Source organism: Balearica regulorum, chromosome 9, assembly GCF_011004875.1.
Source record: "Balearica regulorum gibbericeps isolate bBalReg1 chromosome 9, bBalReg1.pri, whole genome shotgun sequence".
Taxonomy (NCBI): Eukaryota; Metazoa; Chordata; class Aves; order Gruiformes; family Gruidae; genus Balearica; species Balearica regulorum.
The window spans coordinates 3,500,389-3,526,117 of NC_046192.1; the positions used below are offsets into that span (position 1 = coordinate 3,500,389).

Below are 25,729 nucleotides of genomic sequence, written 5' to 3' on the forward strand. Positions count from 1 at the left end.
AAAACACAACAATCAAGAACAACTAATCTCGATGCTCGTAATTATCTATTTGTGGAGGATGGTGCAAATCTCCTGTGATCACTCTCAGATTTCTAAGTCTGTTATACTCCTCGGGAATCTTATGTTAGCTTACAAAGGTATCAACAAATAGTCATACTTCCCAATTACAATTATTACATCCTTTTACCCAGAAGTGTAAGTAAAGAGGTCTAGAATGTTGGGTCTTTTCAATAAAAATAAGTTCTCATTAAGATATGAGAGCCTGTATTAAAAAGATGAAAATGTCTTAAAGCTGCTTGAACAGAAACATTTTACAGGACAAACCAAGTTACAGTGGGAGCAGCTACTGGAAAACAACTGTACCAAAAGGGGTACTGACCTTTATAAAATATTCACTGTGCCACCTTGCTTTTATCTTTGTTCTTTAGTTATAATTATTCTGATCCAGCTAAAGTTACTGTGGTTAATTAGAAAGGCATGTCTGGTTTATTAGCTTGCAGGAGACTTAATGCCACCAAAGCACAGAAATAAATGCTATTTGAGGTAATGTGCTTTGGTTGAAGGAGCCCAACCAGTTGTCATAAACCAGCTTAGCCTTTTAGTATAGCAGAAACATTAAGTTTCCAGTAAGAGCTGAAATAATACTGTATTTCTCTCCCTTTTGCAACATCAGTGAAACTATTGTTTGTCCCAAACAATGCCTTGACATAAGGCACTTGTCTTCCTCTTTGTCCCAGCCGTTCTTTCCTACAAAATTTTCCTTCTTCAAAGTGTGGTGGTAAAATTATTAATATTTAAGATTTGAGAGGGCTGGTTAAGAAGTTTATCCTAACTTAAACAACATTCCTTTCAACTGAAAGCTAACAGTCTGTGATGGTTGCCAACTCCCCACTTCTGAGCTAAGATAATACTGGGTGTGCAGAGGCTCCACCAAGAGCCACCCCCCTCCAGAGTGTCACCTGATTGACTCTTTGATTCCTCCTTAGAATTGCAGCAGTTAGCAAACCAATTAACGAGCCTATCCCTCCCAGGATGGATACCTGGCTTTGTTAACATCAAAATGACTGCTTTTCCTCACCTTTTTCTTTTCTGAAACAATATATAGGTTAGGTCTCTGTGATCACTTGGCAGAGGACAGGGGAGCAGAGAAGGGAGATGCTGCCCAAATGTTCTCTCGCTATGATCATAGTTAATAACGCCTCTGTCCGACCTGTCCTACATTGTACTTGCGTTATTATGCACTTGGAGTCCCCAGATCTCCAACACAGGTTAATAATCACAGGATCTGTTTATCAAAAAGGTCCAATAAAATCATAATATGCACCTAATGTTTATACAACACACATTAATTAGAAATATCTTTTAATTTACACTAAACAATAATAGAAAATTATTGAAGCTGTAAAAATCCAGTCCTGATCACACAATAAAAAAAAAAAACCACAACAGAAATTGATGCCACTCATCAATAAGCCTTCTGAGAGTCAAGAACAAGTTTCTCCATCTCTTTTAGAAGTTCACAAAAAAAAAAAAGTCACATCTACATTTCTTCTCAAAAACAGAAACATGTTGAAAATTTCCAAATCGGGGAAAGGGATTTGGAAGGAACAAATACTTGAGCCACTGAGAAAAGGCTTTTCAGGTTCTTTGGCTCTCACAAAACAGGCGTCCTTACCAACATACATGTGGAACAAACCAAAAGGACTAAACTGATCTCCAGTCTGAATGCGCCTGTGGATGACACAGCACTGGAGTACCCTGTATCCACAACTCCCCTTACTCAGCTGGGAGCTGGATTGATCCAGAGGGCTGAGAAACAGCCAAAGTTTCCATTTTTTTCTGTTCAGATAAAGGGGTTCAGGATTAACCTTAATACTGGAAGCTGCGTTTAGTCTGAATGTCGTCAAGAATCTGCTGTAATTCCTCATCTTCAAATCGGCCCTCCAGGCTGCAAGGTAAGAACAATGAGGGTATATTAAAGGTTTTAGAAATAATCTCCTCCCCAGATTAGTTTCAGACAGCTGTAATTTCCTCCTGTCAGTCTCTACACCATCCTCACCCACCTGTATGGTACCACCAGGAACTGTCTGTAACATTACTGTACAAATACCACTTTCATCCCTATGCAGTGCCTCCTCCTTAAACGACAAAACTCCAGCCTTCCCAGAACATTCTGCTGAATAATTTCAAAATGTTTTATCAAAAAGGCAAGGCAAGTCCATGTTTAAATAGACCTCTAAATGAAGTCCATGTATACAGGGAGGAAACTGTAATCAGGTGAGAGTTTCACTCCCTCCTCTATCTCAGAGGATGAAGATACGATAACAGAATTTACTGCTGCCCTGTACGTGACATTTGCTCCAACAGGAAACAAACAAACAAAACCCCACCCGAAAAAAACCCAACACACACAGCTGGGTGGCCCAAGAACCCCAATTTAAGCTGTTTACGCTTACCCTAGTAAATGTTGTCGATGTGCATTAAGCACACTTACAAAATTTACCTCACTGTTAGATCAATACGTTAGTTTTTCCACTAACAGAGCTGTATTGAAGAGACAGCATCTGCCCATAGCTGGGTTCAGATCACAGGGAAATATAAAGCAGTCCTTTTACGATATATAAATGCTCACCTAGGAATCAAAGCTTTTGCCTCCTCAGCTGTCTCAGGACACAAGTTAGCCAAACATGCCAGTTCAAATTTATGGAGCTTTTTCTGGAGCAGCAAACTGTAAGGAAACACAACAACTTGGTGAAATTACAAGTAAGCTAGAAATATAAAAGGGCATAAACCAAATAAATATCTTTTTTCACTCTGCTTTTGGCACTGAAGTCCATGTTTTTTCAAGAGGAAAGACTCATTATATGACTGCAACAAGACTAACTCCACTTCCCCCAAATTACTCCAAAAAGTCTAGAAAATTCTCTCATTTAACGCAATCAGCTGTCATTTAAATACTGAAAACAAAGCAGTTCAGAAGGCTTGACCTAAACAAAGTACAATTCTCCATGAAGAATTATGATAAAATTTCTTGCCTGTTCAGAAAGATTCAGAATTCTAGTACAAATCAGGACAAACACCTCTAAATTGTACTTTCATAAAGCAGCATCAATATTATATACCAACTTCTCCAGTATAATCTTATACCCTAATTTTTCCACTCACCTACGGACACTGGCAATGGTTTCACGGTTTTTGAAGCGGCTGAAGCGTGCTGTGTAGTTCAAGGTTTTCATGAAGACTTCTGAAAGCTCCTGCTCATCTTCTGCACTCTCATTCTGTTGCTTACGATGCTCAAGAAGCATATGTACTTCTGAATTTAGAAGAGTTTCCGCAGTTTCAAATTCTACATTTGAATGAGTGAACATCAGCATAAAAAAAACGTAAAGCATGGATGACAATTTCATACTGAAAATACTGGTAAAAATTACACCATTCTGAGTGACAATCCAATGTGTTTGTCTTTTTAACCAAAATTTTACATTTGCAGCCCTAACTTTCTGATTTGTGACATTTTTGCAATATGTTTTCTTCACCAATTATTGGCAGAACTTAAGTAATGTAGGACTTATTTTAGAAAAAAATATTTAGACCTGTAATATTCAAAAAGTTTACAAGTGATGCCTATGGTCTTTGGAAGCCTCTGAGTTCTTAAAGTAAATGTTGAACATTTTAAAAAAAGGCTTCATTTACTTGAACAGTTAATTGACCCACTGCAATTTTATTAACAGAAAAAAGTTTTAACCAATCTTAACAGATTTTTTTGCCCTTTTTTAGCCAACTCTATTTTTATAAAAGCTCTTTCAACACCAGCAGTATGAGGTGTTTGAAGCAGCAGGATCAGAGATGGCATCCTGGAGTGCCCTTCAGCACTGTTTTATAAAAGCAGTCAGCTAGAAGACAGTGCTAGAAAGGGACTGGCAACCTTTATTTTGCATGGAACAGTAAAGTGACTTGGGCTGAACATGGGTAGGCTATAGATTTTAATGTAAAAACATCCAAAAAAGAGTCTTTAAGGACTATGCTTGTTTTAAAATATGCAACACAATCCTCCCCCCCCCCCCCCCCCCTTTTTTTGGTCCTCTTCTTCTAGGGCCACTCTGAGGTGTAAATACAGCTCTGGAGTTTATACTGATTAGTTTTCTCAAAAAAGAAATACACAAACTGTTAGCATCCCTAGTTACAACTCAGGCTCTGGACAACTGGTTTCCTAAAATGCAGCACTATTCTAATGTCAAGAAACACTGATGAAAAAGTAATGGTTATACCATAAGACAAGAATATTTTTGCTATAACCTGATACGATTTTTTTTACTATTCCTGTACAGACACGCAGCGGTCCATATAAGTAAGAACAGTCATATCTTGGCAACCATGGGGTCCTTAAATATACATAAATCATTTATCATCCCCGATTTTAACCCCTGGGGCTCTGTAACTGGTCTATCTGTGACTGGTGGGGCGCTCCGGTCCAAGGACCCACTCGGCGAGGCGGGCGCCCCGGGAAAGGGAGAGCTCGTTCCCTCAGAGGTGCCCGCGGGATCCGCCGCCAGCCTCCAACCACCGCCTGGCCCAGCGCCCACGGCCCCCTCGCCGCCCCCCGGCTCGGTCGGCCGCCCCCGCGGCGCGCACCTTTGGGGAAGACGAGCTGCGAAGCGTCCTCTTCCACGTCCGCCGTCCGCGGGTCACTGCCGCCCGCCGCCATCACCTCAGCCGGCACCGGAAACCCCGCCGCCCGGAAACGCGGCGCCGCCGCCTCAGCCCCCCCCCCCGCCCCGCCCGCCAGAGGGAGCCACCGCCGAGAGCCGCCCGGCGCTGACAGGAGGTGGGTCGGGGAGGGCCGGAGCCCAGGCTGGGCGGCAGGGAGGGAGGAGCGGTGTGTGGGAGCTCCAGGGAGGGCACGGAGCGGGAGCGGTTGTTGTCACCTGCGCACGGCCGGCCTTGCAGAGCGTATAAAAAGGCGCCGTTACGCCTGTGGGGGCTCCGAGGGAGAGCAGTGGGAACGGGGCGTCTCAGCATACCCACGCAAAATACAGCCCCCAGAGGTGTGTGTAAGCTCGCTTAGAAATTAGCTCCTACAGACTGAAAGCAGTGGGCGCTGGAGGTTTATTTCTGTGAAGACAGGACAAAAAATTGACAGATCAAGACGTTGTGGGCCCAAAGTCTTACAAGACATAAACCACAGCCTGAGAGAGCAGGCTGTGGAGGGAAGGCTGAGAGAAACCACGCTTGTCTTCTACACAAGCAAACCCAGAGGAAAGCTTCTTCTGGTCAGTCATTTAGGAGATAACCAAAGAGCTCAAAACTGCGCTGGTTCCCCTCATCAGACCCCACACGGCAGCACACATTTGCCCAGAAGTACCTGGGGGCCACCGAGGCAGCAGATGCGTCTTCACCTGTCTGGTGTCTGCTTCGCACCAGAAGTGCCTCAGGGAGCTACGGCCTACTCCATTTTGCTACCAAACCATCCCCCAGCTAGATAGCTGACTTTAGGAAAACTGTAACTGTCTGTACCATAATTTCTGTCTAGCTCACTGTGATTAATATACCTCAGTCCGTGAGGAAGGAGTATTGATACCATTAATAACACACTTTGAAAGGGAGGTTACTTTCTCAGACTATCCAGAAGTAATCTTTAAGGCCCTAAATTCATAGGTAGGCTGAAAATTATTATAGTTCTCCCACCACTATGTCTTGGGAACACCGCCAACAAAACAACTCATGGAGTAGTATTTTCCCTGGACAGCTCACATGTAAGTGCCTAACAAGTCTAAGACTCTTAATCATCTTATCAGACCTTATTATGTCATCCTGCACCCTTAAAGAAAGGCAAAAATAGACTGTTGGAGGATTTATGATGAAACCACTCCTGTTCTTGTGAACTTGCATCCCTGCCTAGGTGAATTGTTTCCTGCATGCTGGGGAAAGGAACGCATTAATAATAAACTATAAGAATATGAAAGGGTCAAATCAGAGATCTTTAACATTTGTTATCTGGATAAATGAGCATGGCAGAGAAACTGAAAACTAATTTGTTAAGTGGTTCAAGCAGAAAGACATTCAGGAAGATGGAATGAAAATATCTCGGGGAACATCTGGCAAATTAAACAATTTCAATTAGGTTTACAAGAAAACAAGGAAATCTGTGCCAGATTGATGAGAAGAGCATTTAAAATCTCTTGGAATCCTGATGGCTTCTCAAATAACCCATGTACTCAGAACATCATGATTCTCAGAAAAGTAGGTAGCTTGCAGAGGTTTAAGTTATTAATTTCACTTCTGTTTTTCCCCAAGGATCCGTTCTACTTAAGTATACAAAAACTAAAACAAGAGAAAGCTAGATACTTGCAAGAGTTTATAGGTACAGCTAAAGAGGCTATCATGAAAGGTAAAGGTTCGTTAGCACTGATGTGTTTAGTTAAGGTCTCAAGAGTCAAATAAGACACACGTAAGTTAATTCCTGAATGGAACCTGTTCCCCCTGCCCCCCTCTAATTGTAAAGAATTTAAAAAATACACTTATAAAAGCACAGTAAATATTGTTCAGCTGCTGCAACAAATCAAACAGAATGGAGTACCTGACTTTTCCTTTGTTATTTTTAAAATGCACAAGCTTTTTCCTCACTAATGATGACTGTTTCAGCATTTATCAATTTGATTGGAAAATGTGCATAAAAAAGGAAGATGAGATCAAAACAAAGTGAATGACTACAGGAAGTTTTAGACATATTTACTGGTCATATCCTAAAATTAACTGATTTAAAAAAAAAAAAAAAAAAGACAGACTTTGCCAAATCTAATTTATCGTGAACAGAGCCTCTAGTATTCCATATTCCATGGCAAAAAGTATTGTCCCTTGCTGGAGACGTGATCTTAGATAGCGGATTATGAGACAGACCTACTATGGTAATTTCTGCATTGCCAGAATTTAAAAACAGACCCAGTAACAAATAAGTGCACCAACAAAGATCATTAAAAAAGCTTAGCTAAATACCTCCATGTAATAAAATGTAGGATAAACTACTAACAAGTATGTTCTATTATTAGTATAACTATACTTTGTAATATGCTTTCCTTCTAATTCACCAGCAGAAGAAATGTTATCTTCCTAGCAGTTTTTAAGCTTTCTAGCAGCAATTACGTATTTTGTATGGAGTGTCAAAACTCCCAACTTAAAAAAAAAAAAAAAAAGCAAAGTTGGTTTACGGATTAAAAGTTATAAGATTAGAATATTGAAACCTTAATCACTTTTCATTATCATCAACATTTCTAGCACATTTAGGAATAGGTCAAAATCCTTGTGGATGTAACATGACCCGCTCAGAACAGCATGTGCTGTAATAGCCATTATTGCACAAGACACGCATGCTTTTTCATCTGTTTTTAAAGTATAACTCCTCAAGTTTAGGTTTTCATACCATTTTACCTTTATTTTTACACCATTTAAAATTATATATCCAAAACTATAATGAAGATGCATGAGCAATACAAAATTATAGTAATACCCAGTAATAAAGTGGTAATAAGCCTCTGAATGCAAAATTGGCTCTTGCATGATCTATTAAGTTTTTAAATACATGTGTAATGACATCTAAACATACTATCAACTGGTTGTATAATGCATCATTTATGTCAGAATTCATCTGATTATAAGAATACTCCAGCTAACAAAAAAAAAAAAAGTTTCCATAATCTGGATATTGGTCAATTTGTAGAGTTACATACTTGTTTTAAGGAACATGGTAACAATGATATTCTGGGCTTTCTGTGCTTTGGGAGCAATCATCAAACATATTCACAGGTGATCTTTCTGCAGATTGTAGCAAAACCAGTTTAGTAAGTTTTCTATCCTACTGCTCCACGTACTACAATTCAGTTTGAAAGCAATCATAAAACATAGGTCAGTATAAATAATAATTTATTGAGTCACATGGGAAAGTGTTCTGGTTTTAATTCTTATTCCCAAGAAGTGGCATTTCTCAATCACAATTAGGTGGTTTATAATGTAAATTTTGTCCAGAATTAAAATTTTTTGTCTTTAGAATAAAAATGCTCAAGTATTCTTCATTTGAAGTATCTTGTAGAGATTTCTCGTAACCTTTCTGTAAGTTGTTTTTAGAAGGAAGTGAGTGCTAAATGACTAATTAATTTCATTTCTTATTTCAAACAGAAGCAAAAACAGAAGAAAGTGTTTTCTGGAGAATTATCCTGGTTTATATTTAGTCTGGATTGAACTATTTCAGTGTGCAGTCATATGTACACCCTTCTACTTGGCCCCATCTTCACTGTGAGTTGCTGAGTGTTACTGCAGTTACAGAAAGCAACACGCATGAAAGAACCTCTGATGAAAGACACCGGACAAAGATTTTATGTCTCACTGATTCGATGTGAAACAAAAAAAAATAAGTAAGGAAAAACGTATGCCATAAAAAATACACAAATAAGTCACTGTATCCTCATATTGTATAGAGGACTTACTTTCTAGCTTTACTAGTACCAGAAGCATATTTTCTGAAAGCAGGTTTTTGCTTTGTAGTTGCACTGAAGTCAGTGAGCTTCTCAGGCATATTTAAGTCAAAACTACCCTCCCCCTTGGTTTGGTTGGGGTTTGGGAGGTGGGGGTGTCTTATGCCTGTTCCTTCATTGATATCCAGGGCTGCCCTTCCCAAGAACCACAAACAGGAAATGTCAGATCTTTAACTATACATCTGCCCTAGATAAAAATGAGCAATAACCTGAAAGCGTATGGAAAAAAAACCCAAACCAAACCCCAACATTTAAGCCAGAGGCATGTACATCAAAATCATTGTACAAATCAATTGATCCTGTCGCAAAGGAAACATTACTTAGTAAGAATCTAGAAAGATGGGCGTTTCTTTTTTCTGAAATAAAATTTTTAGAACACCTGAAGACTACAACCTGTGAAGTACAGATAATCTGTTTTCATTAGTTCATTTTAAAAGACAAACAAATAACAATTTTGGTAGTTCAAGACAGATTTACAAATTCAGGGTTTTCAGTACGATATAGAATTCTCTATGTATGTGCTTTATATATTTCACCATCATGACAACTAAGAGGGATTTATTGTCAAGCAAACGTTATTTCAGGATACAAATATACTTTGCTATGCCATTATTAATGAATCATATTTGATCTTTGTTTTTAATTTTCCTACTATTTTTCCTCACTTTCTTCTAGTGAGCCTGTCTTAACTATTTCTCTGCTTCCAGACAGTTGTCATCCCATTCTGGCAACCTCCCTGGTTCTGAATGTTTAATGTAATTTACAGATTTGGTATTCATACATGTAGTATGTTGTTCATCTTTCTCCATGAGAAAGATTTCATCTCATCCCCCATAAAGGCTGTGAGAAACCATATAAAGAGGACAGTACAAATAATCTTTATCCATTATGATTTATTCTCTACAATACTTCATTAGAGGATAGAGTTCAATTATTTACACTCAGAAGTTATTATATAGGTAGGAGGCAACCAAGTGTAATACAAAGAATTGGTCTGACATCTCTGCACTGAAGGTCAAAAGAGGTCTCCTGCTTTAAGGAAATAAATTAACCAAAAAAACCCCAACAAAACAACATGTAGTTTCGAGAATACAAACAGAAAACAGCACTAATAGTCAGTGAAGATTGCAGATGTTTGTTAATGTACTATGAAAACAAATTATTCTGTGCAAAGGTTAAAATGAACTCTTAAGATTTGCTTACAGTTTTTTTTTTTTTGTTCTGATAAATTGTAGATATGTGATATTTTGACCATAAAACCTTCCCAAACTGAAATGGCCTCAGTTGAGATTGACTGTTGAAATTATGAAAAAAAAAATTCAGAACCTCACAGTGGAAACATTCCAACACTGACAGACTCCAGTGATCAAAGACATTCTCCTGTAGTTACTGTAAAACAAAGACAATTCATAATTGCAGTGAGATTATTTCTCTGTTGTGGTTGTCATGAGAATAAGCCCTTCTAGACCAAAAGGCACTTGCTTCTAAGGATGAGTTAAATCCAGACCAAACCAGGTAACAGTTGCTTTGTGAAGGAGTAGTTCTAACCTGCTGTCCCAGCCAGGGAACCATGGAGAAATTCTTACATCAGTTGGTCATTGATTTTGATAGCCTCCATCTTGAGGCAACTCAAAGTACATTTTGTTTCTAGTTCACCTCTTTCATCCTTATGCATAGCTGCCATGTAATGATCTAGAAATGGGATTATTTCCTGAGACCACCTATCCTTGTCATACATTTTTCTGAGCTAACTTAACTATTGACATACTTTTCAACTGATTTTATAGCTGGACCCTTACGGGACTAAAGCTGAGTGGGCCTGTTTCTTAGGCAGCAGACCAATTTCTGATTTGCTAACTTCTCACTGCAACAAGACAAGAACACAGTACATATTTAGAGGCATTTTTGTCTTTTTTTTTTTTTTTAAACAGACTGAGTGGGGAAATGGAAGTGGGAGAGGATAAGGCTTCCCCAGTCCCAAACCATCTAGCCCGCTTCAGACTTAAACCAACCAAGTCACTCAATCCTAAAATTCTGTTCTTTAAAAAATGACAGCTAACCCTCCCCACCCCACCCCTTAGTCATCCCCTATTCAAATAAAATGAAATCAGGAAAACACTATACACTGTTGAAGACACAGAACAGGGCAAACATTTGAAAAAGAAACAATATTGTTGAAAAGCCTGGCACTATATGCCTGCATGACCAGTCTCACTGAGCGTGCTCAGGGGTGAAGTTTTAGCACCATTTTTTTGCTTTTTTTTTTTCTTAAACCTTTTAGAAATTAAATTCTAACATAGAACACTTGAACAGTAATGAGTGTAGCCCTATGTATCATACTGTTTGACAGCTGAAAGGTGAATGGTATGTCCAGAGCTGACCCCACCCTCCCCCATCACTACACGGCACCTGGGAGAGTAATTACAAACCACTCGAGTTTGTAACAAGACCCATTTATTCTCAGCAGCAGGAAATCATGAAACAATCCCTTAATCTTCAATTGCTTTTCAACAACATCACAAGGGAAAAGTGGCAATTTGTAAGAATGACCCAGTACAGGAAGAAAGCTGGGTCGATATTGCACTGTTATCCAGAATAGGACCCTCTCCTTTCCCTCACGTCTCTCTCCTCCAGCAGGAGAGGTTTACACCAACATGAAGCAAAACTGCACAAGTCTTGTTTGCTTCTCTAGGACCAGAAGGAGCAGCAGCATGCAGTTCTGAGCTTTCTACCAGCCCTATTCCCTTCCATGCCAGGAGAGAATTTCAGGCCTGAAACGCCAGCCAATTTTAAAAGCCATCATTACCACACACAAGGAAACTTTAAAGATACATGCAACCAAATAGCCATTGCTCTGCTATGCACTTGTATTTTCTCTCCTGATCATTGCTGACCCTCCAGAAACTTGGAAAACCAACCAAAAAAAACCCCACAAAGTTATATTTTGAAGTCCAGTGACCTCATTGAGAGAGCATCATAATTTAGAGTTTATGACATCTCTTAATGATGCTGCAGAATAACAACTGGATAACTTATCTTCCTCTTAGATGAGAGCATTTCTTGTAATCAGCAATGATGGGAGAAGAAACACAGAATGCACAGGAGTTTCACACAGTTTGGGTAACACAGGTTTCTCCACTCATTGCCTTGATGTGGTAATGACTAAACTGTATAATAATTTACCAGTGAAACTACATAGCTCTATTCCATAGGCCTGCTATAAACTGCAATACTCAACAGTTCTCAAGATCGATAGTCACACCAGAGAAAGTGGCTGTCCTATGAAAAGGAAGGTCCCCGAGACTGTTAGCTTAAGTTAAACAAATTTCAGTCACTAGTCTCACTTGTATGACTATAGTCAATGCCCTGCAAATCCCTCCTCATCCCTAATCCAATCAGGCTCTGTTACAAATGTTTGAACACAAAACGTGGTTGTAACAGAGAAGATCGTCCAGGGACACTCAAGTACTTTGTCCTTCGTGTACACAGCGTGTGCCGTGTTGCTCTCTTACAGGCATAACAGCATTCTGTTTCATAGCAGGCTACGTTACAAAGCACTGTCTAAAAACCCAGAAAACTGTAAACCAAGAGGATTTTTAGAGAATCCAACCTACAGCGGGATCTGATAATTAAAGCCTTCTAGGGTTTATTTAAATAATGGATTCATCTGCAATACCATCAAAAGGTTTTTCACATCTTCAAGTGTTTTCTGTCCTGTGAGGATGGGGTGCCATCCAGATCTTCAACCCTCCCCAATATCATAATGTCCGCCTGTGATGCGTGGGGACTGCAATCAGCTCTTGGTACACAACAGATACCAGAGGTTAAAAAAAATTAAAAAGAACCTAAAAAATGTTTTGTTGGACTCCGTTGCCCAGGCTGCCAGGGGAATGCTCCTACTTGATCTGGGGGGCTTCCGTAATGAACAGCTCAGGTTTCCAGAGTGTTGGTAACACACAAGAACGGATCAGTCCAAAGTGGCACTTTCACTCCTAGAGGTCTTCTGCACCTCACGACAGTTCGTAGGCATGGAGCCCCAATCCAACTGAACCCCCGTTCGGAGGGAAGGCTGAGATAAGGCTTGGGCCCCTGAAGTTCTGTCATGCTCTCATCCTCCCCCCAGGTCAGCTGGAAGGCAGACTTGGCAACGGAAGCTAGCATCATAAAATGGTGCAGTAATAGAAGTAACTGGACCAGGAAGAGGAGGCATCTGCCCCAATGATGTCGTAGCCATTGGCAGCAACTGGGGAGTGGGACTGGTCATGCAGCCGTGTGTCAGGAGTAATGATTGTAGAGGGGGGGGGCATGAAGAGTGCCATTCTGGAAACAATGCTGACGGGAAGCCATGTATTCTGCATAACTGATTGTCACCTTCTCACTGCGGTACCTATGGGAACAGTGCAAGAAAAAATAACGTAAATAGACTATGCAATATGAAGGGACTAGACATAGAACCCATTTGACCCAGATCACCTTTTAGCTAACAACCAATAATGACCAAGAGGTACCCACTAACTTCATAAACTACCTTGTTTGATATTGCCTCATGCAGTAGTCTGAATAACCCATCTAAGCTTGAATTAGCTTTGATGTCACAAAAGTTGAGCTCTATTCAAGGCAATCATAATGAAGGGGACTCCTGAAGTAGCACACAGAAAACAAATAATCAACTTGTATTCTTTTTATCCACTTGCTGTGGGGAAAAAAAAAAAGGCCATGAGAAGTTTTCTGGAAGAAGACTCAGTTTCAGACACTAAATAACCAGTGTTTCACTATTATTTACTTTTGTAGTTATCTTCACATTTGAAAGGCTAGTGAAATAAAATGATGGAGAGTTGGGTAAAGGGAGGTTTACTGTAGCATATACGTGACTTAGTCCACGTTGTGCAATCAGAATTCACAAAATGTGAAGTCCCCTCTGAGAGACCAGAGATTTCCAGGTGCTTATAAAACATGCTACACAACAGATAACTTCATAGAATAGAATGGTTTGGGTTGGAAGAGACCTCAAAGATCATCTAGTTCCAACACCCTTGCTGGGGGCAGGGACACCCTCGACTAGAGGGTGGGTGTCTTCTTGTCTAACTTCAAAGTGGTCGTGAGTTGCACTAAGTCCACGTTCCACCAGATTTTAATGAAAACCTTCATCCCGTCCTCTCCTGTTAAAAAAAAACAACCCTGCATACCCACCTCATTTCTCCAGAGGTAAGGAACGACCTGATAACTTAGCGTTTCTATACAAAACCAGAATGTCCCAATTTTTACTAACATAAAGGGAGCTGAAACCAACAGGACAGCTGGGGATATAGAAAAGCAAGCAAATTCTGAGAACCAGCCAAATTTGAGTGTCGTTTGGTTTTTAAGACAGCTGTCACCTCCGAATAGCTACACCATCCACAGATGAGCACACTGAGAAAAGGAAGTCCATTGTAAAGATACAGAAAAATCAACCTTTTTAACTTTCAAAGGTTCTGCTTCTTTTGATCTTTCATGTGATGATAATATTAAAACCAGTGGCATGTCTCTTAGAAAATGCTAACTTCGATCCTGCATGGACCGAACATATTCGCTTCATTCCATATACATTATATGCCTAACAAGCGGCATTTATGATTTTTGTCTTTCAGACTACATCTCTCATCTGAAAGAGGCATGAAGACTTACATCACACACTAATACTTTAAGTTACCCACAAAATCACTATAAAGTAAAATTAAAAGATGACAAACACATCAGCTTACCTGGTGAGTTTAATCGTTTTCCTAAAATCATTGGTAATCGGAGCCTTAAAGCCACCTTTCCTGAGTAAGGAGTCTATGGTCTGGATCTGATCCCAGTCTATTGAAAAATAGAAGCAAGGGAAATTTTTCAACATAAAAATGATGTTTCAAAAAGCTAAGAGATGCATTAAAAGGCCTCTAGAAAAGCAAACAATAGGAAACTTTGAGCTTTAGAAATACCAGTGCTGAACTGGGTATAACATGGTCTTATGTATGCATACTATCTGCACATGCCAACCCCTTTTAACTCATATTGGAACTGCAATGGTCTATAAAACAGTAATTCCGTTTTTCATATGACGTCTCTTCTTACAAAGGTCTGTGCCTTGCTTCTGGTGCAGGGACCCCAAACTGTTTTATCATGTGCCGCTCAAGTTTAGCTGTCTAAGCCTTAAAATAAAGTAATAGCTCTTTACATAGACAAATTGGGATCAACCTGATGCTCTAGTGATAGCACAGTGCACTGCTATGTGAGAGATCAGAGTTAAAATTCCTACCTTAGTCTTTTGCCCCAGAGCCAGGAGGATGCGACCACTCCACTCTGCTAGGTGGAGGAAAGGAGGCAATATTTTGAGCAGTTACCATGGTGACCGCTACTATATTTGAGTGGGAAGTGTGCTCCAGAGGGGCCCTGTTTCCTGCCCTCATCTGGAGGATGCTACTTTAGCAAGAATGAGGAGGAAAGGGACTCTCCTGTTGGTGCTGTGCAGCCTGCAGTTATCCTAGTTGGTGGGAAAAACATAGAAGAGGAAAGATGCAACGCTGAATGAAGCTGGAAGATCCATACTTTGAGATCCTCTATTTCTTAAGCCCTAAAACATTTTTACACTAAGATACAGCTGTGCACAGATGTGGGATGAGAGAAAGGCCAGATGAAAACCCAGCAGCAGCTGTATCAGGTGTCAGTTATCCAGATTAAGCCTGGTGGCTCCATGGCACCATGAGGATAGCATTGCAATCCAAACCCAAAATCCATAGACTTATGTTACCCAATTCTGTGACACAATGTGTTGACATGTTTGGCTGCCATCTCAAACCCACCTTGTTCCTTAGCAACCTCAGGTAAATACGTGGCTGTGCGTTTGACACCTTTCTCATTGATGAACTCTATTCTGATCCCATGGATCCCAACCTATAGATGGAAATGAATAGCCAAATAAGAGGTGTTTGCTAGCACTGAATCCATGATCGAGTTGTCATTCCCCCCACACTGTGTGTTTTTCTCTCTATGGCCAGTTTGGCTTTTCCCTGGATAAGGACATTCTCTTCCCCACTCTCTGTCCTTGCCAGGCAGGTCTCACAAGTAGCTCTCTTAGCAGCATAAAGGACCTCTGCCACCTTTCCCAGACAAGCCTACTAACCAGTCTCCCTGCCAGTTCTCCTGAAGTAAGTCTTGTCACCAGTCTGACAGTTTTTCATCTCTTGTGTTGGGCAAGAAAGACAAGATCTCTACACAAGAGTCATGCCTAAAATAGCCCAACCACAAAGTCTGTTTAATCTTTCTTGAACTAAATGCATTTCCACATATGAGGTCCTGAAAAATGGTTAATTCCTTTCGGTCTCTACTTTTTGTTCCCAGTTTCTATTCACAGCATCAAAATACTTCCCAGGTTTTTAAATATGTATTTCATAGAATCATAGAATGGTTTGGGTTGGAGGGGACCTCAAAGATCATCTAGTTCCAACCCTCCTGCTATGGGCAGGGACACCCTCCACTAGACCACGTTGCCCAAAGCCTCATCCAGCCTGGTCTTAAACACTGCCAGGGTGTATTATTTACACCCATGTCCTACTGGGCCAAATCCATAAAACACTTTCATGTCTCTTTTGCTCCCATTCAGATCCCCTCCCAACCAAAAGCATACTGCTAGCCCATCCTCTTCCTCCCTTCTAGTTGTTCAGCCCCATTTCTTCTATTCAGAGTTTCAATGCCCATACACCCCTGTAACGAAGGAGACACATCACCATGTACTAACCCGAACCCGAATGGAACGAGAGAGTGATGCAGAGTTCCAAATGCACCTGTTCTCACCTCCCAGTCCAGGTAGTCACTGGCATCCTCAAAGTTAGTGAGGAGGGAGACAGAGCAGAAGAGTTTGGGCAGCTCCTCGCGGGTCAGGGGGGGAAATCGGCTGTCCTTAAGTGCACTGAAGGAAAGAAGAGATACACTGCCTCGTACAAGCACCGAAATTAAAGTGTCAGATGCTCAGTTATTCCCTTTTTGATTATGCCTCTGTGAAACATGTTTCTCTTTGCTACTGCAGAGAAAGTGATTTGCATCTCTTCCTAATCTAATGAACTGTAATATGCAAACACTAGTGCAAGCTTCCTGATGCTGTCCTCCACTTACTGCAGTTGGAGAGAAATCATGTGCTATGTAAGATGTTGAAACTGTTAGTATGCAAGACAGATTTGACATTAGCATTAAAATGTCAACAAAAATTCACCTGTTGCAAAGATGTTCCACTAAATCCTGATACACTACCTCACCGTAACTATCATACAATTCTCAGGTTTATTTTATTCTGAAGCATATTAAATTGAACTATGTTGATCCAACATCTTAACCTTGAATCCTTATAGATCTTCAGCAAATTAAGGTAATTTCAGATTTATTTCATTTTCAACATAATTACCTGGTTAATGTGTATTCCCTGAGTCCTGAGTGAAGATTCATGGCTGAAAAGGTCCCGATGCAGCCACGAAGCCGCTTGTCTCGCCCCGTCTTCCACGTCACAAAGAGTGGACTGAAAAGGCAAAGAAGAAATACTCCAGTATCTAGAGATATTTGGTTGCTAAGGGGAGACCAACAAGGTGTAAAACCATGCACTTGCATGCACTTGCTTTCTCTCCCTCTAATAAACCCCAACAGGCATGTTTTCTCACTTGCTATCTAGCAATAATAAAACACACCTACACACCCCTAAATGCAAAACCCAGCACCTCCCCACACCTTTTTGGCATACTCCTTTCTCTCCACCAGCACTCTGTAAGCTCCCCACCAACACCTTCGTGGCCAGACTGCACTGTCCTCTCATGAGCAATATGGTTATTTGACCCCACTGATTACCTCTGTGAGTAATGGCCTCACTTAGTAGCATCCGCTAGTTTACATGACAACCCATATCAAAATTAATATAGGTGAAGCAAGTAAGATTACATATTTATCGTACCATTGAACCTGAAAGATCCCCAAGCAGTCCACAATCCATCTATAATGCAAGTTTGCAATAAAAGCTTTTTTTTTTTTTTTTTTTTTTTTAAGGGATAAAAAGCAAGCCTAGGGGTTTTTTTCCCTGTTATTTCCATGAGGATCTGACTTCTGGGTCCATCCCTAGTGCTCAAACAGTTTATGTTCACATCTTTTGCTTACCTTACATTTGATTGATATTTACACAGATTCTCTCCTGTTGAACACATATCTAAATCACTATATTGTTCCTACTCAAACATCGCTTTCCTGTTTACTATCAAGAATTTACAGGCATATCGGTAGATTCTCAAAAAGAGCTCTCGGTAGATTCTCAAAAAGAGCTCTATGAAGAGATAAACAGGTAAAGATGGCTGTGAATATTAAATGCAAAAAGTTCACTTCTACAGAAGTGAGTGAATTTGCAAACAGCTGTAGAGAAAAAAAACAGTAAAGAAAGGACAATGGTGGCTGTAGCCATAAAAGAATATCCAACATCTGGGAAATTCTGCAAGGCAATTGATGAAGCTGATCTAATTACAGAAACATGATGACTGATCTTACTTTTTCGGATTACATAGTACTGAATACAAGATGTGGTCACTTTGAACCCAAGCATAGATGAGAAAGTAATTTGTGATTCCACACATTAGTCTATGGATTTCTACTGAACTTTAAAAGCTAAGTAATATGATAGAAAACATGCAGTGTAAAGAAAATAATTTCCTGAAATTAAACAGCCATTGGCAGGAGTTCTAAACCATGAAAACAAGAGTAACTGATTCTACATCAGAGTGCAGACACTCATTTTCCTCAAACTCTTGAAGCTCTTGTAAGCAATATATTTTTGCAGCAAACATCACAAAAAAATACAAAGGGATTCTGTTCAGAGAACAAAACCAGTGTAGAGTGTGGATGATTTCTCAAATACAGGCAACAGGGCTTCTTACATCTACGTAGTTAGAACCTAATTTAAACTGTAGTGATAAAGCAATGCCCACTGACGTTCCTCTGAGCAACAATGGAATTAAAAAACTCTATCACAGCATAAATCCATCATTCAGGACCTAGTTACCAGCTGTGACCAACAGCAGAAGTACTACCCAAAATAGCAAGCAGCCTTTAAGTGATAATTGTGAAGTACTTTGCCCACAGAGGAAGCAGAATTATTCTTCCACAACCATCAGCCATCTTATGGTTGCTTGACCAAGACAGAGGATTTACTGTTCTAGTTTTCCAACAACACGTCAAGGCACTTGCAGGATATCATTCCTCTACGCTTTCATCCAGCTACCATATGTTGAAACAGAAAACAAACAGAGCGTAAGAAAAGATACTAAACTTGCAAAGGAGATTTCTGAGAAACATTACTGTCACAAGCTCAGTGGAAATTTAGCTTAATCTAATTAAAGTTTTGAAACCATTACTTAGCCCATGTGACACTCACCCCTAGCAGAAAAGGGGAGAAAATGAAAAGCATCACTGACAGAATACAAATCTAAGTAAATTCCTTCTCTTCTTGGATTCAAATTACAAGTTCACATTTCCAATACATCTCTTTCCCCTTAAAAAAAAAAGTTTCCACTGAGCTGTGACACAGCTTTCTGCATCTATAATAGAAGAGATAGTACCAGAAAGGACAGGATAATTACATTCAGAAGGCTGTCATATTTTAAAAGATCTTAAAGCACACTTTTAACAATTTTTCACTGTGGTCATAACAACTGAGGTATTAAAAAAAAAAGATTATGATTTTGTGCAACTATATAAAATTTCACTATTATCAAGTTTTTCGCTGTAGCAAAGACGTTGTTTCTCTATCTGAAGAATAAATACGCTTAGCATATTGCAGGTGCAGCTGACAATAAGCCAATTGTTCCACAGCCCCTCCCTGAAAAGCGTATTTCCCAGATGTACTGAGAAAAGTCACGACAATCTTTTGCCCGTGTTCACCCAAGAGCACTTACCAGTACTTTGCAGTCGTATCCCAAGCAGATCATGGCAACCATTTCTCCCCCAGCCACAACATCCTACTTAGGTGTGTTTGATGAGAGTTGGCTAGGCTGAGAGGAGGGGAGTTTCAGCAACTAAAAACTAGGTTCTCCAACTGCAACCTCAAAGGGAATTTTAAAGTAGCAAAACATAGTTTGTTTAAATCAGAATTTAGCTTGTACTAGGAAAAACCCTGTTACAGTACAGATTTTATGATGCAAGTACCTTATTATTTGTTTTGCATGGCAAGTAGAAACTTGCATGGTGTAGTTTTAGTACCAATTTATAATACCTACTATTAAAAAAAATCAAAGACTGAAGTACAAAAGTGGAAGAAGTGGCATGCTATACAGGTTCAAAATTGGGTTTTTTTCAGTAACCTGAACAACAAATGGGATATTTTCTTCATTTACCAAGTTAATTCAGACATACCTACGAGTTTTGCAATGCCACCTTCTCTACATTGATTTGTGAGCCTTGCTGCTAACATGTATGTAAGGTTCCCTTACTCCGTAGGTATCTACCCGTGCCATAATTCCCATCAAGATTGTTGTCCACGTGTATATCCTCTCAAGCTGGTAATTGGAATTCACGGTTGTTTTCAAGTCATAAGCCTGTAACTTTTATGTTATTACCCTGTTTATGCAGAATCCTGACCTTCCCGACTACTTCTATCTTTACTTTAGGGTTCAATTTAAAAGATCTGTTTTCTGAGAAATAGGTTGGGGCAAACCTGTGCATCTCTCTATTCCTTCCATCAACAGTTTCATTTCTGTCTGCCCAGAGAGACTTCTGGCATATATCTTTGTTTTGTTCAAAGATCTCTTACCTCAACACTAATTATGTTACAAAGGACAACAATGCAAATTATTTATGTATTTTCACTTCGCTTACTCTTATATTTGATAATATTTGGCTTGAAGTTCATTACATTACTGTCTCATGTGTGACAGATCATCCCTGTGTGCTGTTCTACAAGACAACAAACCCTATGCTTTTCCCTGCGGTACAGACAACTATTTGCTAGAAGGAACAGCATAAATGCTGAAATAAAAGAAAATTCAGGTAGGCATCTGCCCAGAGGGGAAGAAAAGAGAAGAGTTGGTATTGCTTTGGAGTGTTAATCTAAAAGACTTTAAAATTATCAGCATGGAAAAGCCCAGTGAACTATGTTTTACTTTTCAAATTTGGGCATAAAAGTTGAACAGCTGAGACTCCTGAAAGAACGCCCTCTTTGAAACTAGTCAACAGAACAGCAACAAAAACCAGCTAGAAGTCTCCTTTAATGCCAAAATAATGAATCTGTATAAAATAATCTCTCTTATTGACTTAAGAACAGAACAACAACAAAACCTCTTTGCATTTCAAGTGACAAAATAATAAGCAGACTAATGTATAATTTTCTAAAAGGAGCCTACTTAGCTTAGGTATGAAAAACAACAGAAATATTTCAGCTTGAGGAGTCACTGGAACTATTCTATATTGTAGTCCAGAGTATTTCTCCATTCACTTGTATTTACAACATTAAACAGCTTAGTCTGCGGTGGCATTCCATAATCCTGCTTGGATAATAACTGCATGGATGCACAACCTACATCTACACTGACAGCCAATACGGTGGGGAGACACTCAATGTACGGAAAAAGTCCTTGACCTCTTTATGCCATTGTTCCTTTACATCAATTTAAAATTCATTAACTTAAATTAAGGATGTCAACAACTTTTTATTTTATCTATTGTCCTGGAGGCGGCCCCTGGAGGAGTGTCAGAAGGTGTATCTGTCATTGATCTTTCCCATATAATTCTTCCACCAAACATTTTAACAACATTAACATTTCCACACCTACACATTCAACCTTCAGATAAACATTAGCTAAATCTCACCAAAGTGAAATACGTTCATAAATCCTTCTCCTCACTTCTTCTCATGCACGCCTCCTTTCTTCTTAACCTTGGTATTGTCCTTGAAAGTTAACTCTCCATTTCTCCCTGTATTGCCTAAATAGCACCACCTCCCTAACACAGTTTCAATTCCACAACTGCCAAATTTTTGGTTCCCCTCTCTGCTAAACCCATTAACTTGGACAACTGAACACCCTTGTGTGTGTCCTTGTCCAGTTCTCACCAGCTCAGCATTTATTTCAGGATGAGCCGGGGACTTGTTTCAGCTTCTCACTTTATTCTCTTCCACCTGCTTCACAAGAAAGCAATCTCTCCCCTTGTCCCTCCACCAAGTTAGTGCCTGACATTAGAAGCAGGATCCTCTTGAAATTAGTGACATTATTTTACTGTTTTCTGAAAACTCTAATTTCAGTTTCACTCATTCTTTTAGTACAATTTTATGGGAGACACAGTGCAGTTAATTTTTTGCAGAGGAATCTATTTTCAAAGAAGGCAGCAAATTTTAAAAGAATGTTACCATGAAATAGGTCTGCACTCCTCTATAAAGTATGCAACATCTTGGGCAACACATCAGACTGTGAGCTGAAGCACCACACTTCCTCATATTTTGCCTCGCTCTCTTTCTGTAGAGCTACGCATGCAGCTTGAAGACCACTCTTCAAAGCTCCACTCATCTCCACCCACAAACATAACAGAATAGTTTTACTCTTTGGTGCACTTACAGCACATAATTTTTTGTTTCTGGTAGACCAAGCAAGCAGCAGAATGCCCCCCGTTCCCCCCCTGCATAACAATTTTCCCATTTTGCAGAGGATACCCCTCATCCCTCCCCAATCAAACCACAGCTCTGGATGCTGGTTTCTCAGCTTTCCTCCCGCACATGGATTTACTCACTAGGGGTCATTGGTAAATCGAGGAAGTCGTGGCTGAGGGAAACCATAGAGATGACAGTAGAGTACATCAAAGCAGTAGCAGCACATCTCCGCTGTCACCACCAGGTTCTTGGTGCTGTTGGCAGTTCCATTGGGCCGAGTAAGTGGGCTCAGAGCTCCTGAAGTGGGATTCATTCGAGTAATTGGGGAATTTCCTGGGCCCAAAGTCAAGTCAGATACATTCTCCCTTCCATTATTCCCATCTGTATGCTGGTGGTTCTGAAGAGGACCTGAACTGGAGCCTGGTACAGTTGTGGCCTGATTCCCATGACTGTGCGTTCCACTCCCAGACAATTTGGGCTTCTTTACCCCACAACAGCCAGCTGCCAGCTTGGGCTCAAGTGGAGGAACACAGCGTCTTTTTCCCATCCTGCTTCAAAACTCGCTGCCTGGAGCACTGCAGAACCCTGGAAAGGAGGGGATGGGGGAAAAAAAAAGCAATACACAAAACAGTTATAGGTGCAAAACCAACAGCTGCTTCTTTGCTTCCGCTAAGGTGTCAGACAGGTTTGCTTTTGCAACAAAAAGAGGAAGAAAACCCTCGCAACGCGCAACTAAGTACAGAACTAAAACCAGTTCAGCAAGCAGAATGGGTGTTCTGACACATAAATTGGAAGAGTGTACACGTGCAGGAAGTCACACTTTTAAAGTTATTGGTGGGGTGTACTGAACACTGTAATAAGGCAGCTCATCACAAAAAAACCCCCAAAACATAACCAGTCTTCCCATAAAGGGAATGAAACTGCATTTATTTCCCTTCCCCATTCTCGACAGAAGAGCAACAACAACTCTGGGTGACACCTTCAGGGTTGGACTCCCAAGGGTGCTGCCCTTGATGTAGCGCTAGCCTAAACAACACACAAAGGGAAGCTACAAGCATTGAACTGCCATTTTCTAAACAGACTGTTTTCCAGACCCCAAGAACTAGAATCTGCGTTTACTTTCTAGGAATAAGTAAATTAATAGTGCTCATAAGTAAATGAGTAGGGTGTACAGTCAGGATACGCAGGAGAGGAAGAGCTGAAGACTGCACATAGTCCGAACAGAGGGAAGAAGTACTGGCAGGAAACAGATACGGTATAAAAACAACCCAGAACAGTGTTTTGCTTGCAAAGAAGAGAACACTAGCTCTTGCATCACAAGAAGGAGTGGAACAAATACAGGGAGGAAAGCCTACGCAGACAAAAATGAACGAAGATGATAGGCAAGGACCACACGTCAATGGCAGGAACTTATTTAAGTGTAACACCATCATCACCATGAGACGTAAACAGACAAAGGCAGGGAAAAACCAGTTCTCCGTCTGTCAAATGGGGCTAAAAGCACAGACACGTAGGTCACAGAGAACACGCTGGAGAACTGGAAGTCACACTCAGCTCTCGTGAGCACCAGGCTACTCCTTTAACCACCAGAGCACCCCTCCAGCTCATCCAAGTATTTAACTGATGGCTGAACTGACAGTGCACACTCAGAATGGGGGGGAGGTGTGTGTGAGATGCACTGAAATTCATGGTGTGACAGCTCCCTGCCTTCTCTGCACATGCAAACAATGTAAACTTTTATCCGTGAAGTTTCATCAGCCATCGTCAAGAGTCGTATGATCCCGAACTGAACCAGGACTGGTGCAAGATGTGCAAAACACGTACGCTTGCAGTGCTTGCTTGGTTTAGGAATCCTCAGCTCAAGGTTTTAGAAAGATGATCTGCATAAGGAACCATTTACAAGACCTAAGAAAATTATCCTTTTCTCCTTTGATCTCTATCTTTGTAACAACAACAGCAACAAAAAACAATCCCAAAACCAAACAGGAACAAGAAAAGTGTAACTTTGACAAAGTAAATTTTTTTTCAGTGCCTGTTAAAAGTTATGCTACTATGGCTCAGCGGAGCTGCTGGGATAGATGAGCCTTTCCATGTTATCACTGCAGACTAGCCGCGTTTAGGGAGAAAAATAGTTATTTATTTTAAACCGTAACTCTTCATTTGAAATCGGAGACGTGGCAGGGGGCAGAGAAGAGGTCTTCTCCATTTATCACCCTCCGCAGCAGGCAGAAGGGGCCTGCACTGACCGATGCCGGCTCCAGCGACGGGCCCCGTTCCCCCGCCGCGGGAGGCCTCGGCCGGCCACTCGCCTCCGACCCCCCCGCGCCCGGGGGAGCCGCTTCCGCACGCAACAACGCGGTTTAGCAGCAAATACGAACCCGGCGCTGACTCTGCAAAGGGCCTCAGCCCGCTGCTTGGTGACTGGACCCGGCGGAGACCCGGCACGACGCCCCGGTGCCGGCGGTTATCAGGAGCGCCCCGCTGCTCCCTCCCCCCGCCGCGCTCCCGAACCGGAACGCCCGACCCGCGGCACAGCTGCCAGGCCGACCCCCGCCTCGGCTGAGCCCAGGGAACGGCCGTGCCCCGCCGCCGGACGAGCCCCGCACGCTCGGACACAAACTTTCCGGCGGCGCTTCCGCCAGCCCCGCCGGGGGACGCGGCCCGGGCAGCCCCCGCAGCCCCCCCCGCGCCTCGGCCCGCCTCCCCCGGAGGGAGCAGCCCGCCCCGCCGCGGCGGGGCAGAACCGCCGCCGCCAGGGGGCGCGACTCCCCCCACCCCCCCGCCGGGCTGACCCCCCCCCCCCCGGCGCCGGGGCGAGCGGGACACCGGCACCTTCCCCCCCACCTCCCCACCCCGGGGTCGCCCACCTCCTGCACCCGTCCCGGGCCGGACGCGGCTTCTCCTCCGCCTCAGCCCAGCCGCCGCCGCTGCTGCCCCACCGCCGCCGCCGCCGCCACCTTCTCCCGCCTCATGGAGCCATGGGCCTGGGCGAGGCTCCCCAGAGAAGCGGGCCCGGCGGGCGGGGGGAGGGGGGCAGGGCCCGCCGCGGCCGGGCCGGGAGCCGGGCTTCCCGGGGCCGCCGGGCAGCGAGGGGAGCTGGAGGACTGGAGCGAGGCCGAGGGAAGGTCCTCCGCTATCCCGGCAGCCTCCTCCCTGCTCGTGAGGTAATGAGGGAAAAATGTACATAGTCCGCCAGGCTCCCGTCGGCCCCGCGGTGCCAGCGCGACCATAGAGAAGGGAGGACACTCTTCCCCCCCCCCGGAACCATAGATACCGGGCACTTCCGCTCCCAGTCGGAGGACGCGCGGGGCCGGGTTCCCTCCCCGTCACGTGACGGGGCCGCACGTGCGAGGACAAACAGTCTCGGGGGCGGGAGGGGCCACTGGCGCGCGGAGCTCCCCCGCCCCCAGCTGCGCGCTGACACGAAGGGGGGGCAAGGGGGGGGACATCCTCACGTGGCGGGGCTACCGCTCTGCCATTGGCCAGCGGGCGCCGTGACGATGCCCCAGAGGAGGGGCGCGCGGTCGGAAACATCCATTCCGTGGCTCGGGGCGGGGAGACACCCCAACCCCCCCCCCCCCCCCCG

The 25,729-nt window shown here is 42.3% G+C and overlaps 2 protein-coding genes and 1 long non-coding RNA gene across 4 annotated transcripts; 1 reads left to right on the forward strand and 2 right to left on the reverse strand.

The window, feature by feature from the left end:
• Window positions 1–1,345: 1,345 nt before the first annotated feature.
• POLR2D (RNA polymerase II subunit D) lies at window positions 1,346–4,747 on the reverse strand. The gene is made up of 4 exons (XM_075760865.1): window positions 4,633–4,747; window positions 3,166–3,346; window positions 2,633–2,728; window positions 1,346–1,948 (listed from the first exon to the last, which is right to left on the reverse strand). The coding sequence occupies exons 1-4, from the start codon at window positions 4,703–4,705 to the stop codon at window positions 1,870–1,872; spliced, it is 429 nt and encodes a 142-aa protein (XP_075616980.1). The 5' UTR covers window positions 4,706–4,747; the 3' UTR covers window positions 1,346–1,869.
• LOC142602892 (uncharacterized) lies at window positions 4,711–14,270 on the forward strand. Its single transcript, XR_012836714.1, has 3 exons — window positions 4,711–4,825; window positions 8,170–8,417; window positions 14,153–14,270. It is a non-coding gene; the product is annotated as an uncharacterized LOC142602892 (long non-coding RNA).
• On the reverse strand, window positions 9,402–25,376 carry AMMECR1L (AMMECR1 like). 2 transcript variants are annotated; one of them, XM_075760863.1, is made up of 7 exons: window positions 25,011–25,376; window positions 22,284–22,728; window positions 16,942–17,052; window positions 16,338–16,452; window positions 15,347–15,437; window positions 14,267–14,363; window positions 9,402–12,912 (listed from the first exon to the last, which is right to left on the reverse strand). In XM_075760863.1, the coding sequence occupies exons 2-7, from the start codon at window positions 22,688–22,690 to the stop codon at window positions 12,801–12,803; spliced, it is 933 nt and encodes a 310-aa protein (XP_075616978.1). In that variant the 5' UTR covers window positions 22,691–22,728; window positions 25,011–25,376; the 3' UTR covers window positions 9,402–12,800. The 2 variants fall into 2 exon arrangements, with proteins under 2 accessions (XP_075616978.1, XP_075616979.1); XM_075760864.1 differs by lacking the exon at window positions 25,011–25,376 and adding an exon at window positions 24,522–24,638.
• Window positions 25,377–25,729: the final 353 nt, after the last annotated feature.

Excerpts from the sequence above, each read along its gene's own strand:
- POLR2D (XM_075760865.1), bottom strand. The coding sequence starts at position 4,705 with ATGGCGGCGGGCGGCAGTGACCCGCGGACGGCGGACGTGGAAGAGGAC. Across the intron at positions 3,347-4,632 it reads GCAGCTCGTCTTCCCCAAAG|AATTTGAAACTGCGGAAACT; the intron begins GTGCGCGCCGCG and ends ATTCAAATGTAG. Across the intron at positions 1,949-2,632 it reads GCAAAAGCTTTGATTCCTAG|CCTGGAGGGCCGATTTGAAG; the intron begins GTGAGCATTTAT and ends CTTACCTTGCAG.
- AMMECR1L (XM_075760863.1), bottom strand. The coding sequence starts at position 22,690 with ATGGGAAAAAGACGCTGTGTTCCTCCACTTGAGCCCAAGCTGGCAGCT. Across the intron at positions 17,053-22,283 it reads CGATTTACCAATGACCCCTA|TCCACTCTTTGTGACGTGGA; the intron begins GTGAGTAAATCC and ends TTGCCTTTTCAG. Across the intron at positions 12,913-14,266 it reads AAAACGATTAAACTCACCAG|GTACCGCAGTGAGAAGGTGA; the intron begins GTAAGCTGATGT and ends CTGTTCCCATAG.